Below are 18,680 nucleotides of genomic sequence, written 5' to 3' on the forward strand. Positions count from 1 at the left end.
AAAACTGTAAACATGAATAGTGACTGTAAAGATGAGGCACTTAGAGCACGCAAAAAGCCTCTACATTAAAAATGTACTGTAAAGCTTGTCATAAGGCAAACACCATGTTGCAAGCAGCTCCACACTGTTTTGCTCGGCATGCGCGTACTAGCTGGATGGTGCTAAATCTTGCATGTTACTCATGGGTTTTACTTTAGCTGGTGGGGGTGGATTTGAGGGAGAGGAGGATTTGTCCTGTCAAATGAATTCTTCCTGATTCTCGCAGCTCCTAAAGCCCCCAACTAGGCTTTATTCCTGACTGACGCGGCTGCATTCAGTCACAGATTTGGTCTGTGTTAATCAGAGCAAAAAAAAAGAGAACTATTAATCTGGTCAATCTTAAGTGGCATCAAGTAATGATTTTTAAACGATGTCAGCTATTCAATTGGTTATCATAGCGCTGTGTGTGTCAGACACCATTTTCTATTGCCCATCGCCAAAGGACACTGAAGAGAGCACAAGTCGATGCTGAAGAGCCCGTTTAAGGCCAAACGCGCTAAGAGAGGCAGTAAAACCACCGGGTTTTATGACAGATTGTGCTTCACTGCATGGTCAATTTAGTGAGCTGTCCACCACGAAGGAACCAGGGAATGACCTCAGGCATGCCTTGCTTAATTGGAGGGTGACAGCTGCAATATGGACACTTTCACAAAATGTCTCCTGTGGCCTGAATGTAATGCAGTGGGCATGCAGGGCCATGGTAGACCATGGCGAAAGAGAGCAGCGACTGGGAAAGTTGCACAACGCAAAACACCTGCAACATCTGCAACGTGCACCTGGGGTGATAAGTCATTAACATCTTTGAGAGAAACCACACAGCTGCTGCTAAGCTCACACCTACTTTGACGGCATTTGTTTTGTGATGGCAAGAAGAACTTTCTTAACGTTAAATGTTCTACTTGTAATATGATGGCCCATATATAGATGTGTCTGCTGCTGGCTTTAATGTTATACTAAAGAATACATGCATACAGATTTAATGTTTCATTTTGTCTAGTTAATGAATGTTACCTCAAAGATGAAGATCTTGGGACACATATTCAAACACTTCCAACAAGACATATGTGTTATGTAACATAACCCTCTGTGCGAGAGAGAATGTTTTAATATGTTAATTCCTCTCGTGTTATTGTTCGGATGGCATATTTAGTGAGCCACACAACCCCAAACTCATAAGCACATCTACAATGCATAACGAGCCCCAAAGTGCTCATTGATGGGAAGCCAGTCCTATGAGGGTTTACTTAGGATGGTATAATTCCTGTGACAAACATTAAACTGGGATTCATTGGTGAAACCATACAATTGTCCTCACTTTACCTAAGCAAAACAAACAATGCATCAAAGTCGCCGAAAAGTAAGAACCAGTCTTTTTTTTGTCTCATCCAAGTCACTTAAGGTCCCCATTGTCTATTCAATCATACAATATCCCTTTCTCTCCTCAGAATGTGTTTCAGTGGTGAGAAAAAAAATGCTAGTGGATCCGGCTATAAATGAAGACTATGGCACATTAAAAACTGAATGTGTCAGTATTTATGTCCGGAATGGCATTCGTGCACAATGGAGATGCCTACCAATTGCATTCAAATAACGACGGCAGGGATTTATCTGTCTTGCACACTGCCTAGGCTGCCTCTAATTGGGTTATGACAATGCAAAACCTTAAAGAGAAAAGACATTTGTCAAAGCAATGTGTTTTCACACAAAAGCACTCAAAGTGAAACAAAGCATGCGCTGTGTCTTATCAATGCCACCGGGCGTCAAAAAAACAAAACAAAACAAAAAAAAATTAAAATGACAAACCACTCCAGTGTAAAATGAAACATGTAACGAAAAACAACCCTGACTGATTTATTAGATGTCATTTGCAGCTAGCAGCTTTAACAGATACGCTATCTGGCTAAACCTATTTAGGGAGCGAGAGGGGGGAAAATACACTGCATAGAGAAGTCTGTAAAGGCCACGGTTGTTTCATTCTGATGGAGGATAATCGCCACAAATTCTCCATTCTGTGCCCTGCGAACATCCAGCGAAGCACCGAAGACAGAGAGTCCGCAATCTGCTCCATCATTGCCACCTGCCAACGTGCTAATAAACAACAGAGGAAAGGTCAGGCCCTGGCTGGAGGTGTCGGGCCTAAAACACAGGTTTGATTAAAAGCCCTGTGTTCAATCCCAGCCGTGGGCTGCCACAAGCCACGCCCTTGGTTTCTCCTCTGCGTGATGGAAAGCATTAAGCCAACAAGGGGCCGTAAAAACACATTCCATCATGGTCACTTTGCGTGGCAATTTCTATCAGGCCTTGCTCTCTCTACCTCTCATTCTCTCTCTCTCCCTTTCTCTCTCTTTCTGTCTCTCTCTCTCTCTCTCTCTCTCTCTCTCTCTCTCTCTCTCTCTCTCTCAAAACGTAAGTGGCACACTGGCTGCCACATAAAAAAAGCTAATTTAGAGGTTGTGGTTGAAAGCCATGAAAATATTAAGACCATATTAGCCAAAATCCTAAAAGTGGAGAAGCCAGTGTACGCATGCCCATAAATCAGTGGTGCCTGATCATTCCCAATATGCTACAGAATGTGCAATTTCACTTTCGTCAATGTGGACGTCTGGTATCTAGATACTTTCAGCGGGGAGGTCTAGTGTATTACTCCACTGTGGCTCAACATAAAATGTACTGTAATGCGCAAAAGAGTGGGTATAAATGGGTGATATCGATCCTGGCTGTGGAGCTCCACAATGTCAATAAACATCAAATACTTCTGACGGCTTAATTGTCTGGTTTTCACTCAAAGTCCTCGAGTCGTCATGTTTGTTGACTGCTTTCCAAGCAGTTAATGATCGGGTGAATTTTGAGCTGTATCTATTGTGTCACGCGTAGATGAGGACAGTTTTTTTTTGTTTGTTTGTTTCAAAAAGCCCTGACTATGAAGTTGATGAAAGAGTACTTGTACTGTGAAATTACTGTTTGAAATTGAAACAGACATATACAGCACTTGTTAGGAGATTAGTCCATCAGAGTCAATGAGCAGAAAAATGTCCAGTATAAGGAGGGATGGGTCATATTGACTAGGCTACTTTTCAAGACTGAAAAGTACATGTGCTTATTAGGAAATGATTCCATAATAATTGGATGTGATATTTGGACTGTAATGTACAGAATGGACGTACAGGTAGGAATGGGTCATTTATGGCCAGAACTTATACATGGCAGTGAGTCTATCCATATCTTCCAGGTCCTGATTTTCTCCCACAATGTTTTACAATCTGTGGGTATTACTATAGTGTTGTTCATTGCAGCGTGCTGGCACACAGATCAAAGGGAGCGCTTCGACACCGAAACGAAAGATCAAATCCCACGAAATGAAGACGCACACGTTGAGCTCCGTCACCTGAGCGAGCGCTAGGGGTAAAACATATTCATATCATAGCATCCACAAGCCATTAGAATATCAAAGCATCCCGAGCGCTGGGGTGAAGCCCAAACCATCAGGTGGTCTGAGCCTCAGGCAGATAGGACAGACAAGGCCAGCAAATATCTAAATGATGTTGACTTGGGGGTGACGGAGACGTGTTCATTAGTAGTATACAGTGCTTTGCGATTCCTTGCTTGAGGTTTTATTTATGTATGAGTGTTTTCTGTTTGTTTAGATGAAACGTCTTGTGAAAAATCTTATAATTTTGGCAAATTCATAATTTATGTAGGCCTAATGTCAGTGTACAACACCAGTTAAAGCATGTTTTTATCTGCCTCTAGCGTTTACGGCCAAAAGACACCAATTAGCATATTAGCAAACTGTCAGCAGTCACCCCTTGGCTGTTTTTGGTGTTTACAAGATTTATACGGAGCCTACCTTTTGTTTAGTTAGCTCACTAGTTTTAGACGAGAGTTTTTTTACTGTTACTTTACTGCCGTCCCAATTCTACAAGTAATTGAGCAGAATATGGCCTAAAGACCGGCGCCCACCGGCAGACATTTCTAGTGGGCTTTGCTCCGTTAAAAAAACAGTGGAGTTCTAATTTTCTTGTCGCGTCGCGCCATGTATGTGTCCATTGGGCGCCATCCTTTAAACGTAGACCTACACTGTATAATGTAACGTGAGGATTGGCATCTTCTAGAAAACACGTGAATCCCAACTCACCTTCGCCACTCTGTTCGCCACCTCTCTGCCAACCATGAGCCCCTGAACAAACGTCCGGGCCGCGATGAAGGCCCTCGTGACCTGGGCCTTGAGCTTGCGGGGCACGTCGCCGAACGGCTTGAGCTGGTCCGTGTACTTGCTGATGCACTCCAGGTACTCGTCGGTGAAGTGGTACTGCGAGTTGAGAAGCTGGAACATGCGCTCCAGCAGCCGCGACCAGAAGTCGTTGAGCATCTCCTGGAGGTTGACGTTGCCGCCCGTGTAGTAGCGCTTGAGCTCCGTGAACAGTTCCTGAAAGACCTCCGAGTTCTGCATGTACAACTTGCCGTACGTCCGCACGAACATGTCGTTCAGCGACCTCTGCGAGTTTTCCAGCAACTCCAAGAAGAATTCTAGAAAGACAGAGAGAGAAAGAGAGACAAAGAGAGACGTGAGATGGAGGTGAGTGAGAGCATGCTGCTTGATGTGTGTGTGTATGTGTGTGTGTGTGTGTGATAGAGGTGTGTGTGTGTGTGTGATAGAGGTGTGTGTGTGTGTGTGTGTGTGTGTGTTAGAGGTGTGTGTGTGTGTGTGTGTGTGTGTGTGTGTATGTGTGAACATGCTCCCAAATATGTGTGTGTGTGTGTGTGTGTGTGTGTGTGTGTGTATCTGTGAACATGCTCCTACTGTAAATATGTGTGTGTGTGTGTGTGTGTGTGTGTGTGTATCTGTGAACATGCTCCTAAATATGTGTGTGTGTGTGTGTGTGTGTGTGTGTGTGTGTGTGTGTGTGTGTGTGTGTGAAGTTGTGACTGTTTTTAGCACCCTTTAATAACACCTTCAACTTCCAGAGTGTCTTTTCAACATTTGAAAACCTGAAACATAAAATCCACGACCCAGGACCACAATCTGCTATCCGCACTGCTATCTGAACTCCAATCTGCACTGACTCAAAACTGAAACACACGCCTTGCTACAATTTCCTTCCTTCACTCCAGCATGGTCCACATATCATATCGTGTGTCACAGTGAGAAGTGCAGAAAGCCTGCCAACCAACCAACCTGCCATATGGCGTTCGAATTAGAAGCTCTGCGTCTAAACTTAAATGATGAGAGTAAAGATTTATGGAAGGTCACCGCGGTGACCGTCTGGCCGGGGCAGACACTTGCCGTCTCGCGCTTATCCCCTGGATTTCACCGTCCGAGTGTTTATAACCTCGGGGCTCGGTAACTTTACACCTCTGAGTGCCACACTGCGACGCACCGTATTTCAAATGAGGCACTTAAAGGCAGAAAGACAGTGTGGCTTGGACTGGTGCGTGCCCGCGCTTGAGAATGACTTCAGCCCTGGCTGCTCTGGATAAACCTGAGACAAATGCACTGCAAATGTGCATATCTTAAGACACGAGAGTGGGAGAGAGAAGACCATTATGTGTGGGGTGTCCTTCCAAAGGCCATGAATAATTGAGAATAATCTAAATAATGGTCCACAACCGTCATTAAATATTAAAGAAAGGGGTTCTCAGTCCTGGGCAAAATAAAACAAGGTTTCGGATTTTTGACACCATTAAAATGGCTTCTGCCCCTAGTTGTGTTCTCACCAACTGTCAGTCCAGTAATGGCACTTAAATAACGGCCTGATTATAAACGTAAGAAAATGTGCCGACCAACGTCATGGTTGGAAATATAACATGCAATACATAGGTAGATAGATAGATAGATAGATAGATAGATAGATAGATAGATAAATAGATACAGTAGATAGATACTTTATTCATTTCAAGGGACATTTTAGGCATCCAGTAGCTTATACAATCATAACACAACAAACACATACACACATATCTCTCACATACATAAAAAACACTCCCAGACAGATACACATTTAAAGAGGCAAGTGAATTGATTACACAGGTCTGATGGACTGACTATGATGCATTGACCATGTTACGGTGCTATGGTGGAGTGTATGCAATGGTGGTAGTGCATAAGTGAACAGTGCAGGGAATGAACAGCACAACACATGTGCTTATTATTAAATATTAACTATGACTATAAAAAGTCATGAATATTTACCATGACTACAGACATATTAGAATTGAGTACCAAACAACAAAAATAATATACTTTAGTCTGACTCTGCTCTCAAAACGTTCCCCAATCTCTTTGCACTTCAAAACAACGTGACCTGCTGTGGCATAACCAAACACTCACTAACTCACAAACAAACAAACACACACACACAGAGACACACATACACACACACACACACACACACACACACACACACACTGCTCATCTGACAACTGCAGCATGTCTGGCTGTGATCTCAATGCGTGCTGATGACAGCACTTCACTTTGTTTACACGCCTCACAGTAATCAGTCACTGAGTGGCTGGCTGGCTGCGAGGGCCACAGCATCACCCAACACTTGAACTCGACACAAAAGCGCCTTTTTTTCGCTCCCTCCCTCTTCCCTCCCTCCCTCTCCCCAAGACAATTTGTTAGCGCTACTCACTGTCATTCGAGACGCAGAGAGGAGAAAACAGAAAGAATGAAAACATGACATGAGCTTCATAGAGAAACAACTGTCGGAAGTTACTTTTTTTAATTTTTTTTTAAGAAAGATTTTTTTCTATACAAAGAAATAGTTCACCAGACTCAAGACTAACAATTCAGAGTGAAAAACAGAATTCAAGACGAGGTCTCTTCCAAGGGTACGAGCCTGAAGGTGAAACCCAACAGGTGTACCGGCTCTTGACTAGAATGGATTTCATTTCACAATGATGTGATTTTGTGAGATATTATTTTTCAGAGCCATACAAAGTTAATCCGATATTTTCCTATGAAGCAGGCTATTACACAAATGACTGAAATAAAGATTAAGCCAGAGTTTGTCCTTTAATTTCAGAAAGAAACAGTCTCCTTCAAGGTGGATCTGATAGTGGAGAGAAAACAAGCCATTTGAGTAATTGCTCTGTGCAGGTTCCTTTTTCCAGCTATCGTTTCACGAAAAGAGTTGCCTCTCAGGCACTTATCACGGCAATATCAAATGGGTTGTATTAATCTTCAAATGCCTTTGTAAGTGCTCATTAGTGGAGAGCAATACCTTCGACATTACATTAACACAAGGGGTTACCTCCCCCCTTTTTCTATCTCTCTTTCTCTTTCTCTCTCTCTCTCTCTCTCTCTCTCTCTCTCTCTCGCGCTCACTCGCTCGCTCTCTCAGAGTGCATCTTGCCCGATGTCCTTTGTGAAATAGGACCACTCCTCTCTAAAACTAAGTGAGTCTAATCTTCACAGGTATATCAAGGCTCTCATTAAGGACAACCCAATCCCCACTCACTCCATGTTCAAAGCTGCTGACTGACCCGCCATTTCTTTCTTGTATTTCCTCTACTGTAAGCTCAGACAAGGACACATTGCAGACAAAGTGCTCGGAGATATTAGAGAACACATCTGAATAATGAAATAACAATAAGTAAGGCTACCTTAGCTTCACAATCCACCTTGCTAAAATATTGCAATAACAATTGTGTCTCTGTGGACCTTACAAACACATACAGTATTGATTAGTCTGCTAGCCAATTTCATAAGGTCTTCCATCTCATTACCAACTTTGTACAACTACTTCTAAACTCCTCCTAATAAGTGAAACTTTTACACAAGGAACAAAGCAGTTAGTTGCTTGGTTGGCATACAAAATACTCATACTTTGTCCACCCTTAGTGAACACCTGGGATGGGCACATTGATTTGCCATTGTCTTGAGGGCATGTTAGTACATGGACTTCCTGCCGGGCTACTAATGTAGTCCACCATTCCCTCAAAAATGGACTCATGGTTCGCACATACTGTACAGCAATCGAGCAATGCCAAGCAATGCTTCTCCAAGCGTTTCACCCATTACCCAGATTCAGCGGGAGCAAGATCAGGAAAACATAGCAAATTTGCTCTGAAGCAAAAAAACCCCACTCAACCCAAGCCAGGCCGCGAATAAGAGTCTGGTTATGCGTCCGCTCTTCGGCTTCCAAAAGCAACGCAAATATGGCCCAAAATGAATCGGTTCCAAGCACAGAGGCAAATCCATCATTTACTAAAGTGGTTGTGACTTTTCACCAGCGAACACCATGGGTCAGTGCATGGAAATTACTAAAAGACTGAGGGGGTGCTTGACAATGTGGGCTGGGGTGGATATCCTCAGCTCAAGTAATTAATTGAGCTCTGCATAGGCTAATTGAGTGCGGGGAAATAATTTGAAAGGCCATTACCTACATGTCACAAGTAATCAAATCACCCCTTTTTATCTCGCAGGTCTGGTCAAAGTTATAATCAGAGGGTTTTTTTGCGGCTGAGGGGGAATGTGTGTGATGATATTGCAAAGTGAGTATGCCAGCCTATGTAATTGCGAAACATTGTTCCTCTTCACTCATATGCGATGTGAAGCCCCATTAGGTCCAGATGCATCACTGTGGTTGGTGGGAAATATGGCCGTCACAATACTACTCAGCGCGCCGTTCGCCAGATTAAATGCCTGGTGTTAAAACAATTATCCTTTTTTAATTGCGTCGAGCGAACGGATAATGCCTTTCTTTTGTTCCAGGAACTCTATGTTCGCGTAACTAACGTCTGCTTTTTTCAAAGTCATGTAGATATTCGGCAGTGGCAATCTAACAGACACTTCGGAGGTTTCGCGCGACTCATTAGTATTTCCGTGGCGCGGGTCCCGTCTAACCTCCATCCGCATCAAACGGAGTGTCAACTGTCAATACGGCGAGCGTAAATCATTATGAGCGAAACCTCAGCCTCGTCCATCATCGCAAACCGCAAAGTGTCCCCGTGGCACCGTTCTCCTCCTCCTAACGACTCCATAAACGGCCTGTGGCCGACTCCTCCGCCTCCTCCGCCCGACACCTCCTCCGCCACCTCCACGGCTGGGGCAGTAAACTTGCGCGGAGGCTGCCGTGAGGTGGGGTCCGATCACCCTCCAGAGTGTGTGTGTGTGTGTGGGTGTGTGTCTCTGTGTGTGTGTGTGTGTGCGTGGGTGTGTGTGTGCAGGCGCTGAAGGACAGAGACGCTCATAAAATTGCCTGACTGTGGTTATCGATTAGCCCATCAAACAAAGCCAACCATTATCATGATTGATGGCATCTGCTCGCTATGCTGCTTAAAGGAGATAACCGTTGGGTGTGTGTGAGGCCAATCCAGTTCACCAGCGTCGGGAATGTCCTGTGTCTTGGGCACAGTAGAATTTCTATTTCATATTTTTTTTCATTTATTTTTCTTTTTACGTCTGAACTTCTATACAGACTTGTGTGTTCTTGTAAGTATGCATTTTTTATCACTATTGATCTCTTGCTTCAATATCTGGCTGCCAGAATAACTCTGTTTCATCAGCCCCCCCCCCCCCCATCCAACGTCTCTGTTTAAGTGCTTCTGTTGGCTGAGAATCGATGGTGCCCGATTTCAAAAGAGCCCAAGAACATGATGGAGACCTCGCGGTGACAATTTCTGCACAGACCCTGTGTCACACCAGAGAGACACCCCTGCAACACTCCGCACCAGTCTTGTTTTACATGCGGTTTCTCCACAGAGACCCTCTCTCACACACACGCAGGAAATGGGGAAGTGGAGGGAGAGTGGTGGGGATGTTTTTAAGTTAAAAATGTCTTGACGGTTAATGCTGAGGTGTCAACCGGAATGTCTCAAATGTCTCACTGCGTGCGGAGAAACCTCAAGCCATCAGTAAAACACTTCCACTCACACCACACACCACTACTTCTATGGATTTACTGCTTTCTCCAAGATTTGCATGAACTCCTGTCAAACATGATAATGTCTTCCCTTCAACTTGCCCAGCGGATTAAATAAACAAATAAATAAGACTATATTTTACAGCACTTACTTATTATCAACAATGTGCAGGAAAGGGCCTAGATCCCAGGTGTCCTATAGACTTGTTGGATAAGGTAACATGTGGATTTCAGTTGTCTTCACTTCACTGAGTTCCTGTTCACAAGAGTGCAAATCCATGGAGTCATGGCTACACTGGCTTGGTATGCACACACACATATACAGCTATACGGAATATCTAGACATTATGGGACATGTGTCGGACAATGCAAACCTCAGACAAAAAGATAGCCAGAGGCGAACTCTTACAACACAAATGGTTACCCCTCCCATTGTGCTTTTCTCTCAGCATAATTGCCTTTTCTCTTATTCACACTCTATTGGAGACATGCAGGCTATTCTGAATGAAATCAAGCAATTCTTAACAAAGAGAGATACGACCAAATGATGTCAGAGTCAAATCACTGTCATTCAAATGAATAATTACAAGCCGTTTTTCAAAAAGAAAAAGATGACGTCTTTGCTGATAAGCAACGAGTAATGTCTCTGCTACAAGGACTGACTGATCACATGGCAGTATACCTGGTTAAACAAACACTAAAGCTTCATCGCATTTAAACCTCACTGTTCCAAGGCTGCAGCACATTCTGGACAACTCTCCCTAGAGAGTCAGGAAGACATCTGACTAACTATACAGCTCTCGGAGAGATAAATGCAAGTCTCACACTCTAAAGTGGCTGTCAGATACTACAAAGAGGCACCTCAAGTGCACGGGGTTCCTTTTCAAGTTTAAAGCAATCTGTGGAAAGAGAGAGCGAGCGAGACAGAGAGAAAGAGAGAAAGAGAGGGGGAGAGGAGAGCAAGCCACTTGCCACAGCCGCACAGCAAGAATGACAAGCCGCTCTTTAGTGCTTTTACCGTTATCAAAAGCCCACTCACACCTAAATCTAATAATCAAACCAATGTCAACCATGAAAGCTCGCAGTGATACCAGGTCCATGTCTCCGCCTGTGTTGTCTGTCTGCGGGAGCCACTGAGAGAGAGAGAGAGAGAGAGAGAGAGAGAGAGAGAGAGAGAGAGAGAGAGAGAGAGGTGGCAGTTGCCTGTTGTGCTTGGAGGGCGAAGAGTGTGCCACATTATCATAATTAGATTAGTTTGGGGACTGACGAATGCCCCAATACAGAGACCTCGGAACAATGCTTCAAAGGCTGCCGTCGAGACAGCTACAGTGAATCCAGTGTTCTCAGTTGGGATTGCGCTCTGTTTTACCGTGTGTTGATGGGACAACACACCTTTTGTTGGATTCAGAGCTCCCAGGCAACACATAGCACGTTGAAGAATTCATCTATACATATAGATACATTCCCCAAGGATGAGACTGAGTCACTCATGTCATACATGTTCAATTCTAGCTTTCAGGCACTTCACTTAGACTAGCATAAAGATTGATTTTATTCAGGAGAATGCGCCCAAAACTCACCCCACTTACAAGTAGATTTTATCAAGCAATACTAAAAGCATTTCTTGAATCTCGTCCACACATTCATTTTAGCAGCAGTTACTTTTTTTTTTCTCCTCTGAGGTTGTTCAGAGTGGAATTCCAAATGAAGAGTCGCAGGGGTCCGCCATGCACCCCCCCTTTCTCCTCCTTCTGTTCGTTAATTGCCGGCTCTCACAAAGAAATCCCAACCTGCATTCAGTCTCATTAAACTAACGCAGCCCTAGAGCCGGGACAGCATGCCTGCGCCTGAGCTCCGAGACAGAGCTTTTGTTTCATTTTTCTCCGAGTGTGACTGCGACTGTGTGCGGTGTGTGTGTGTGTGTGTGTGAGTGTGAGTGTGTGTGTGTGTGTGTGTGTGTGTGTGTGTGTGAGTGTGAGTGTGAGTGTGTGTGTGTGTGTGTGTGAGTGTGAGTGTGAGTGTGTGTGTGAGAGAGAGAGTGTGTGTGTGTGTGTGTGTGTGTGTGTGTGTGTGTGTGTGTGTGTACGCGCGCGCATGTGTGCGGGCTGTTTGTTTCTGATTCATTACCTGTGAAAAAGATGACGTGTGTGTGTGTGTGTGTGTGTGTGTTTGAGAAAGAGAGTGTACAACAGCCAATTATGCTAATTTTGTTTGTCTCGTTATGGATGCTAGCTTGTGTGGATTTTAAGGGGAGTGGGGCGATCGGCCTTGGGAGAGCCACAAAAGCAAAGTATTTGTCGCAGAACACCTTGTTGGAGATGGTTAGCTACATCTGGATGAGTTGACAGTCTGTCTGCTCTTCACAATGATCCCCTGGTGAGAGACTCACTGTATCAGGGCCAGTGATGCAGATGGTCTAGCAGTAACTGCTCACATTTACTGTGCAATTACACAACTCGCCATTGTTTGACTTTGTAATAACTCAGGGAGTCAAAAAGTGGGAAAAACAACGGAAGAGTTAGTAGTACCAAACCATTGTTGTTGTTACAAGTCCTATGTGGGCTCATTCATTCATTCAACTAATGCATTCATTCATTTATTCATGCTGTCATTTATACATTTATTCATTCTTTCATTCATTCATCTGAGCATTCACACAGTAATCCAGTCAGTTAGTCAGTGAGTCAGTACTTTAAATCCTGAGCCAGTACCGAAGGACAACCATGTCATTCCAATCTGGCAGCTCTGGCTCTAAAGTTCAGCGAAGAGGTTATCAAAGAAACCGAGAGCTACTGACACAACAACTAAAAAAAAAAAAACGAGCCGAGCTTGGCGATGTGACAGTGACGTGACGTGACAGATGACTCCAGGTCTCATTGTTTGGTCCTCGTGCGGCGCTCACCAGGTGTCATGAAATGACCGACGAGTTACCGAGTCCAAACCAAAGTGTCAGCGTTTACCCCTCCATTCACTCATAGGAGAGAATGAGGCATTTTAAATATATGCAAATGTGACGTGAATCCTTTATCGTTTGATAAGGTCATGCAGTTACCATCATTGACATTTAAGATAATCAGTCTACCTCTGGGGTTACGCATGAAGTCTCGATTCAAAAGATCCATCAATAATAAAAGACCTGCATCCACATATATCAAGTTCTTTTCACTGCTATGGAAACTCGTTTGGCTCTTGAATATTTATGGTGGCCAGACATTTTTTTTTTTTTAACAACAAACCTTGGATTTTGGAAGGCAATGAAAAAGGCAAAGCTAATCTATATTCATTAGCTGGAGTGCTGTGTAAAAGAAGTGAGCTGAATGAATATCTAGGTCTCAAACATGTTGCTCAAGGCTTTGATCCATCTCCACCACTCTGCAACGATGACACTGCAATTTCCGCACCAAATGACACCACATGAATGTTACCCATCGATTTTCGGCAAAGTGAGCAGCGGCAGTGCCATTTAGAAGATCTCCCTAATACAAAAAATTCAGGTAACTGGATTTCAGTTCTAGATGACAGCGACAATATGGGGTCACATAATTAGGGAACTCTATTGCAACACAGTAGGGGAAATGCCGGACAATTTCCACACTCCTCATCCATCATCGGCTTGACACCTCATTTATATCATCTTTAAAATTAAAGGTGGAGCAGCTCCGTAACGTTTACCGAGACCAATTGTTTTCTGACAGTCTGGTGAATCTCTGCTGGCTTTTGCTTTTTTTTATTCACACACAGCCGATCGCTGTTATGCAGAAAGGGGGGGGGGGTGACAAACTGAATTAAGCAGACAAACGCTGCTCTCTCTTCCTGTGAGATAACAATGGGGCCCCCCTTGATCACATTTTGTGTCTGGCGGAGGGGTCAAATATTTGTTCAGGGGGATGTATTTCATTGCGCAGTCAGGAGGCAGTGGACCGCGGAGAGTTTGAGGGTTTGAGTGATTGTGTTGGTTTAATTCAAAAAATGTTACAGATTTTTTGAGAGTCCGCCATGCCTCCTGAGTATCAAAGGCAACTCATATGCAAGAGCCGTTTTTAATCAGTATCATTCCTCATTTTTTTTAATAGCACTGAAACAGATATGAAAATAAAAATGCATAAACCCACACGTAGGAGGTGCTTCCCTGTCCTTGATGGTACAGCAAAACAGAACCCACTGCGAAAGAAAAGCCACAGATGAAGATATTAACCTTCCACGGCCCCGGCTATGAATCATTTGACCCTCCGCCAGCAGGCCCGCTGGAATTCCCATGGGGTGGAACCATTGACTCGCCCGGTCCGGTCTCCTGGAAACCGAGCAGAGGTCCCGACTTCCTGTGGTCTGTCGCTGCCCCGTTGGCACGCGGCACAAAGGACCGAGGGGGTGTGAGCTGTCCGTGTCCTGGCCCGGCGCCCACTCCGGCTCTCGGGGTCTCGGGCTGGCCATCTAATCAGTCCCTCGTCGGGCCAATTAAAAGTCGCTCCGCAGCAATTGAGGGGAGGCGTGGGCATTCACATGCAAAAACCGCTGCCAAGTCGGTTGCAGCTCACCATTACTGGATTAAGAGGCAATGCCCATGCACTAATGATTTTTTCTCTCTCTCTGTCTCTCTGTCTCTCTGTCTCTCTGTGTCTGTCTCTCTCTCTCTCTCTCTCTCTCTCTCTCTCTGTCTCTCTCTGTTCGAGGGATATCCAAAGCCAAGTTCAGCTGTTTATGCACATCAACACCGACAACACTACAGGACACAAGTAGGGTTTTCTTTGTATGGCTCTGGGATGAAGCAACTTGATTGCATGAGAACGCTCGTTCCTGCCAAAATGTCTGTTATGAATTAGTCTGAATGAAAATGAAAAAGAAAATCGGTTACTTTGCCACAAGTATGTTCTGACACAAACAATGTGTTTGGAGTCACTGAAAAAATGTTAACCATCGTACAGAGAGGTAAAAACTACGCCTTGCACACCGACACCATGCAATCTTCTCAATCCTTGAGAGGAGATGAGCACTGGAATACAGCATTATACTGTAATTTGCCCACCCTGGGCACAGAGACCAGTGTTTTTATGTGTTTCCCTCCTTTAGCTCACCATTCTGAGCAGCCGTAAAACTCCCTTCAAACGGCTTCACTTGACAAGTCGCTGACAGATTCATAGAGATAATAAACATTGGGCAAGAAACATTACAAGTAATTAGATGGATGGTATGTGCTAGATGTGGTACATGAACATTAATGTTTGGATATACATACGGGCTAATTAGTTTTCTCTGCTAACACCAATGTAACACATTTGCCTCCTCTTTTCAAAAGAGCTTGCATCTAAGAGCAAATACTGCTTAGTTCATAATGAGCACTGCTTGTTTCATTACAAAGCTCATGCTTTTCCCACAGGCTGAGTGGACACGAGCATTTGCATGGAGACCCCTGCCTGTCACCCCCACATGCAAAACGGGGAAAAGAAAAAGGGAACGCAAGTCTTCCCGACAGGTCGCAGCTGAGCCCAACAAACGTCCAGACGCCAGAGGGGTTCATTCAGGACGGGGTGGGGGTTGTTTTCCCCCGACCGCCTGCCAGCCCTCCTTAGCCCAAAGACGCTGCTGGGTGTTGGAGGGTGGCGGGGGGGGGGGGGGGGGGGGTCTGACTGGTGGGGTGCTGCGGGGTGCCTCCAGCTGTGTAGATCCCATCTGCTCCCCTCTCAGCCATTTTAATTACCTGTGCTTATTTTCCTCAGCACCGGCACCGGCACCGCCACCGCTGCCTCTCGGCGGACCCCTCCCCCCTCTTCTCCCCCTCTCCTGTCCTCTGATTATCATAAACAGGTCAGGCAAACTGTTGAAGGCCCTCCGAGCTGACAAAACGCAAAGTAATATTTCACCGTGTTCTAAATGGCCCGGAGTTGTTTAGTTTTTTTTTTTTTCCCCTTCTTTCTTTCTTTAAACACACCAAGACAGGAGCAGACACAATCACTCACTGTCACAGGCTCTTAAATTAGTTGGCATGCTGGAGGTATCCCCAGAGAGCAATGCCAACCGGTTCAGCTTGGACCGCTTCCAGGACTCCGAATAGCACCAATGGGCCTTTAAAATAACTCTCTCTTTTTTTTTTTTGGAGTCGTTCAACATGGGCCTCTCTAACAGGAGGTGTTTCAGTCTCGATCAAAAAAAAAAAAAATGTGTGCTAAAGTGCACGAGGTAGAATTCTTCACCTAATTTGGGAAACACAAACGGTAGAAAACAAGATCCTCGAATTGAAAGAGGAAACACTCTAAGGCCTCAGAGACAGGGAGAGGGAGATAGAGAAAGAAATATGGAGGAAGAGGAGAGAGAGAGAGAGAGAGAGAGAGAGACAGAAAGAGAGACCTCTCATACGTCATGGAGACATGATCTTGGCTTTGACATACTTTCTCCTGTGTCTGTCTGCGTGACTAAACATGATCCCCTCGTGTTTTCCCAGCATGTCTCAAGGTATTTTTAGTATTTCTCTAAATATTCAACGGCATACATAAATGTAGTTTGTTTATAGGCTTCCACTTGGGCCGGTGGGTTACTGGGCTTTATTCCCCTTTATACCCACTGTTTACGTAACCTGAACAAGATACAAACTGAGGGCAGACCAGCTCAACAAATGGGACATACAGTACATACATATTATATAATGCATACTATACAATGCACTCTTGCTTGAGAGGCAAACAACTCGTTCAAGTTCAACAAATCTATTTCCATTAATGTTCCATCTAGCACAAGGCGCTCATTATCATATTTTGCCACCCAAAAAAGTTGACACGAGACATTCGGCAGTTTAAGGTGATAATGAATAAGGAATGGCTCATCACCCTAACGGTGCTTAGAGGCTATAAAAAAAGACGTGAATGCATAATTAAATAAAGCGCCGTTCTTGTTTTGCCTCATCTATCATAGGCGTCTATCCTCTCAATTCTCCGCTTGTTTCCTTTGGACCCTTATTGCTGCATAGCTGAGAGTGTTGTGTTCCACATCTCAACACCCCCCTCTGCCTTGTTCTCAAGAGGCTGGCTGATTTCTGTGAGTGTGTTTGTGTGTATGTATGTGTTTATGTCTGCGTATTTGTGCCTGTGCGTGTGTGAGTGTGTGTGTGTTTGTGTGTGTGTATGTGTTTATGTCTGCGTATTTGTGTGTGTGCGTGTGTGAGTGTGTGTGTGTGTGTGTGTGTGTGTCTGTGTATAGGTGCATGTGTGTGCGAGTGTGCGCGTGTGCATGTGCGTGTGTGTGGTCTGGCCCCTGTGTTGATCTGATGATGAAGATGAAGAACAGGCTTTGCCAGCGCCTCTTCCTTTTGGCCACTGACCCATCTCCAGTTGGGCCGGCTCTGGGCTCGCTCAGGCAGGAAGAGAGCCCAGTCCAGCCGCCCGCCAACAGAGGCCTGCTGCCAGAACCACGGCTTATCGCCACAGCACGGTTTGGGGGAGAGAGAGAGAGGGGGGGGGGGGGGGGGTGATTGGTAGCGTGGTGTGCATCAGTGGGTCTGCACATCTTTAAATGCCTCTATGGACAAACCCACTAGAAACCCTCAGGGGCCGTTAAAACCCAACCCTGTCAATCAGAGGGGGTGCATTATCACCAATGAAGCAGTACCAGCCACTGATAAAGGGGTGTAAATAAGCATTGTCTCTTTAAGACCCACCATCAGACAAATGATACGGCTCTGAACATCTGAGCACTGCTGCTATCACGCGTAGCCACCGCGCTGAGAGACCCAGGCATGTGCTTGAAACAACCTCACGGATGATTATACACACTGGGACAGAAGTTTATGAAGGAGCATTTCATAACTCCGATGAGAAGTCGTTGAGTTGTCTGAAAGACTGGCAAACGAATAGCGCATCTACTGTAGCACTAAGGCAGAGTCTGAAAGTTCTTTTCAAGGATGCCTCAATCTCTCTAAATAAGTGCTTAGAATCCCACCGCTGAAATAATATGAGAAGTGGTTCTGATAACGACCAGTTTGATAATGAAGTATTGATGAAAAAGCACTAGCTGAGATGCCTGAATTGTCTGGATCTTGCTTCAAAAAACATTTTGCTTTGACCTTATCTGCTTTTTGCTTTTCAACGGCATTTAATACTGAATGCTGAAGATTCCACATCTGACTGCAGAGAGAGAGAGGCCACCGGTTCAAAGATAAGGAAAGATGTGCAGGTCTGTCTGCCTACAGAAGATAAACATGTCAGTGATATCTGAATATAGTTAGCCTTTCAAATGCTATTGCAAACTGTCACTGATAATTTGGATAGCAACTCTTCAAAACTAATGACTAACCAGTGACTTAGCAAGAGTATAATAAATCATGACTGTGCATGCATTCCACTGTACAGTACAAAAATCAATAAGGCCTCAAAACTCGAACATGAGATATTGATCACGGTGGTTTGTGTCATTTGAAAAGGCACATTTGGAGCAACAGCGATACACATTACACTCAGAACAGCCTTGTTATCGAGAAAGCCATGTGTGACCAGCTTTCACTGAAAATGTGGCAATGCCCTCTGTTATCATCTGCCAAATCGTGTCTAAAGATACAGTGATGTTATTATTTAACATAGAGATACATAGAGATATAATATATGCTATACATGCATATAACAGCGTCAAAAAAGTGTAAGGATGTTTGTCACGACAGCTTATGATGCTATGACTGCTTCATGACATTTGAACTTAAAGTTCAACTATTACTCAGCTCCAAAAAGTTTGACCGGTTACTTGCTTTGTCTTCTGACACCCAGCAAACTCGCTGTTGTCACTGTTGCGACATTT

General features: G+C 44.5%; 1 protein-coding gene across 1 annotated transcript in view; it reads right to left on the minus strand.

Moving 5' to 3' along the window:
* gpc6a (glypican 6a) overlaps positions 1 to 18,680 on the minus strand; it is a 123,401-nt gene that overhangs the window by 61,248 nt on the left and 43,473 nt on the right. The window contains exon 3 of the mRNA XM_062527509.1: positions 4,175 to 4,566. Coding sequence (XP_062383493.1) covers positions 4,175 to 4,566 — 392 coding nt within the window. The remainder of the gene's footprint in view (positions 1 to 4,174; positions 4,567 to 18,680) is intronic.

This window comes from Sardina pilchardus, chromosome 23, assembly GCF_963854185.1.
Source record: "Sardina pilchardus chromosome 23, fSarPil1.1, whole genome shotgun sequence".
NCBI classification, from domain to species: domain Eukaryota; kingdom Metazoa; phylum Chordata; class Actinopteri; order Clupeiformes; family Clupeidae; genus Sardina; species Sardina pilchardus.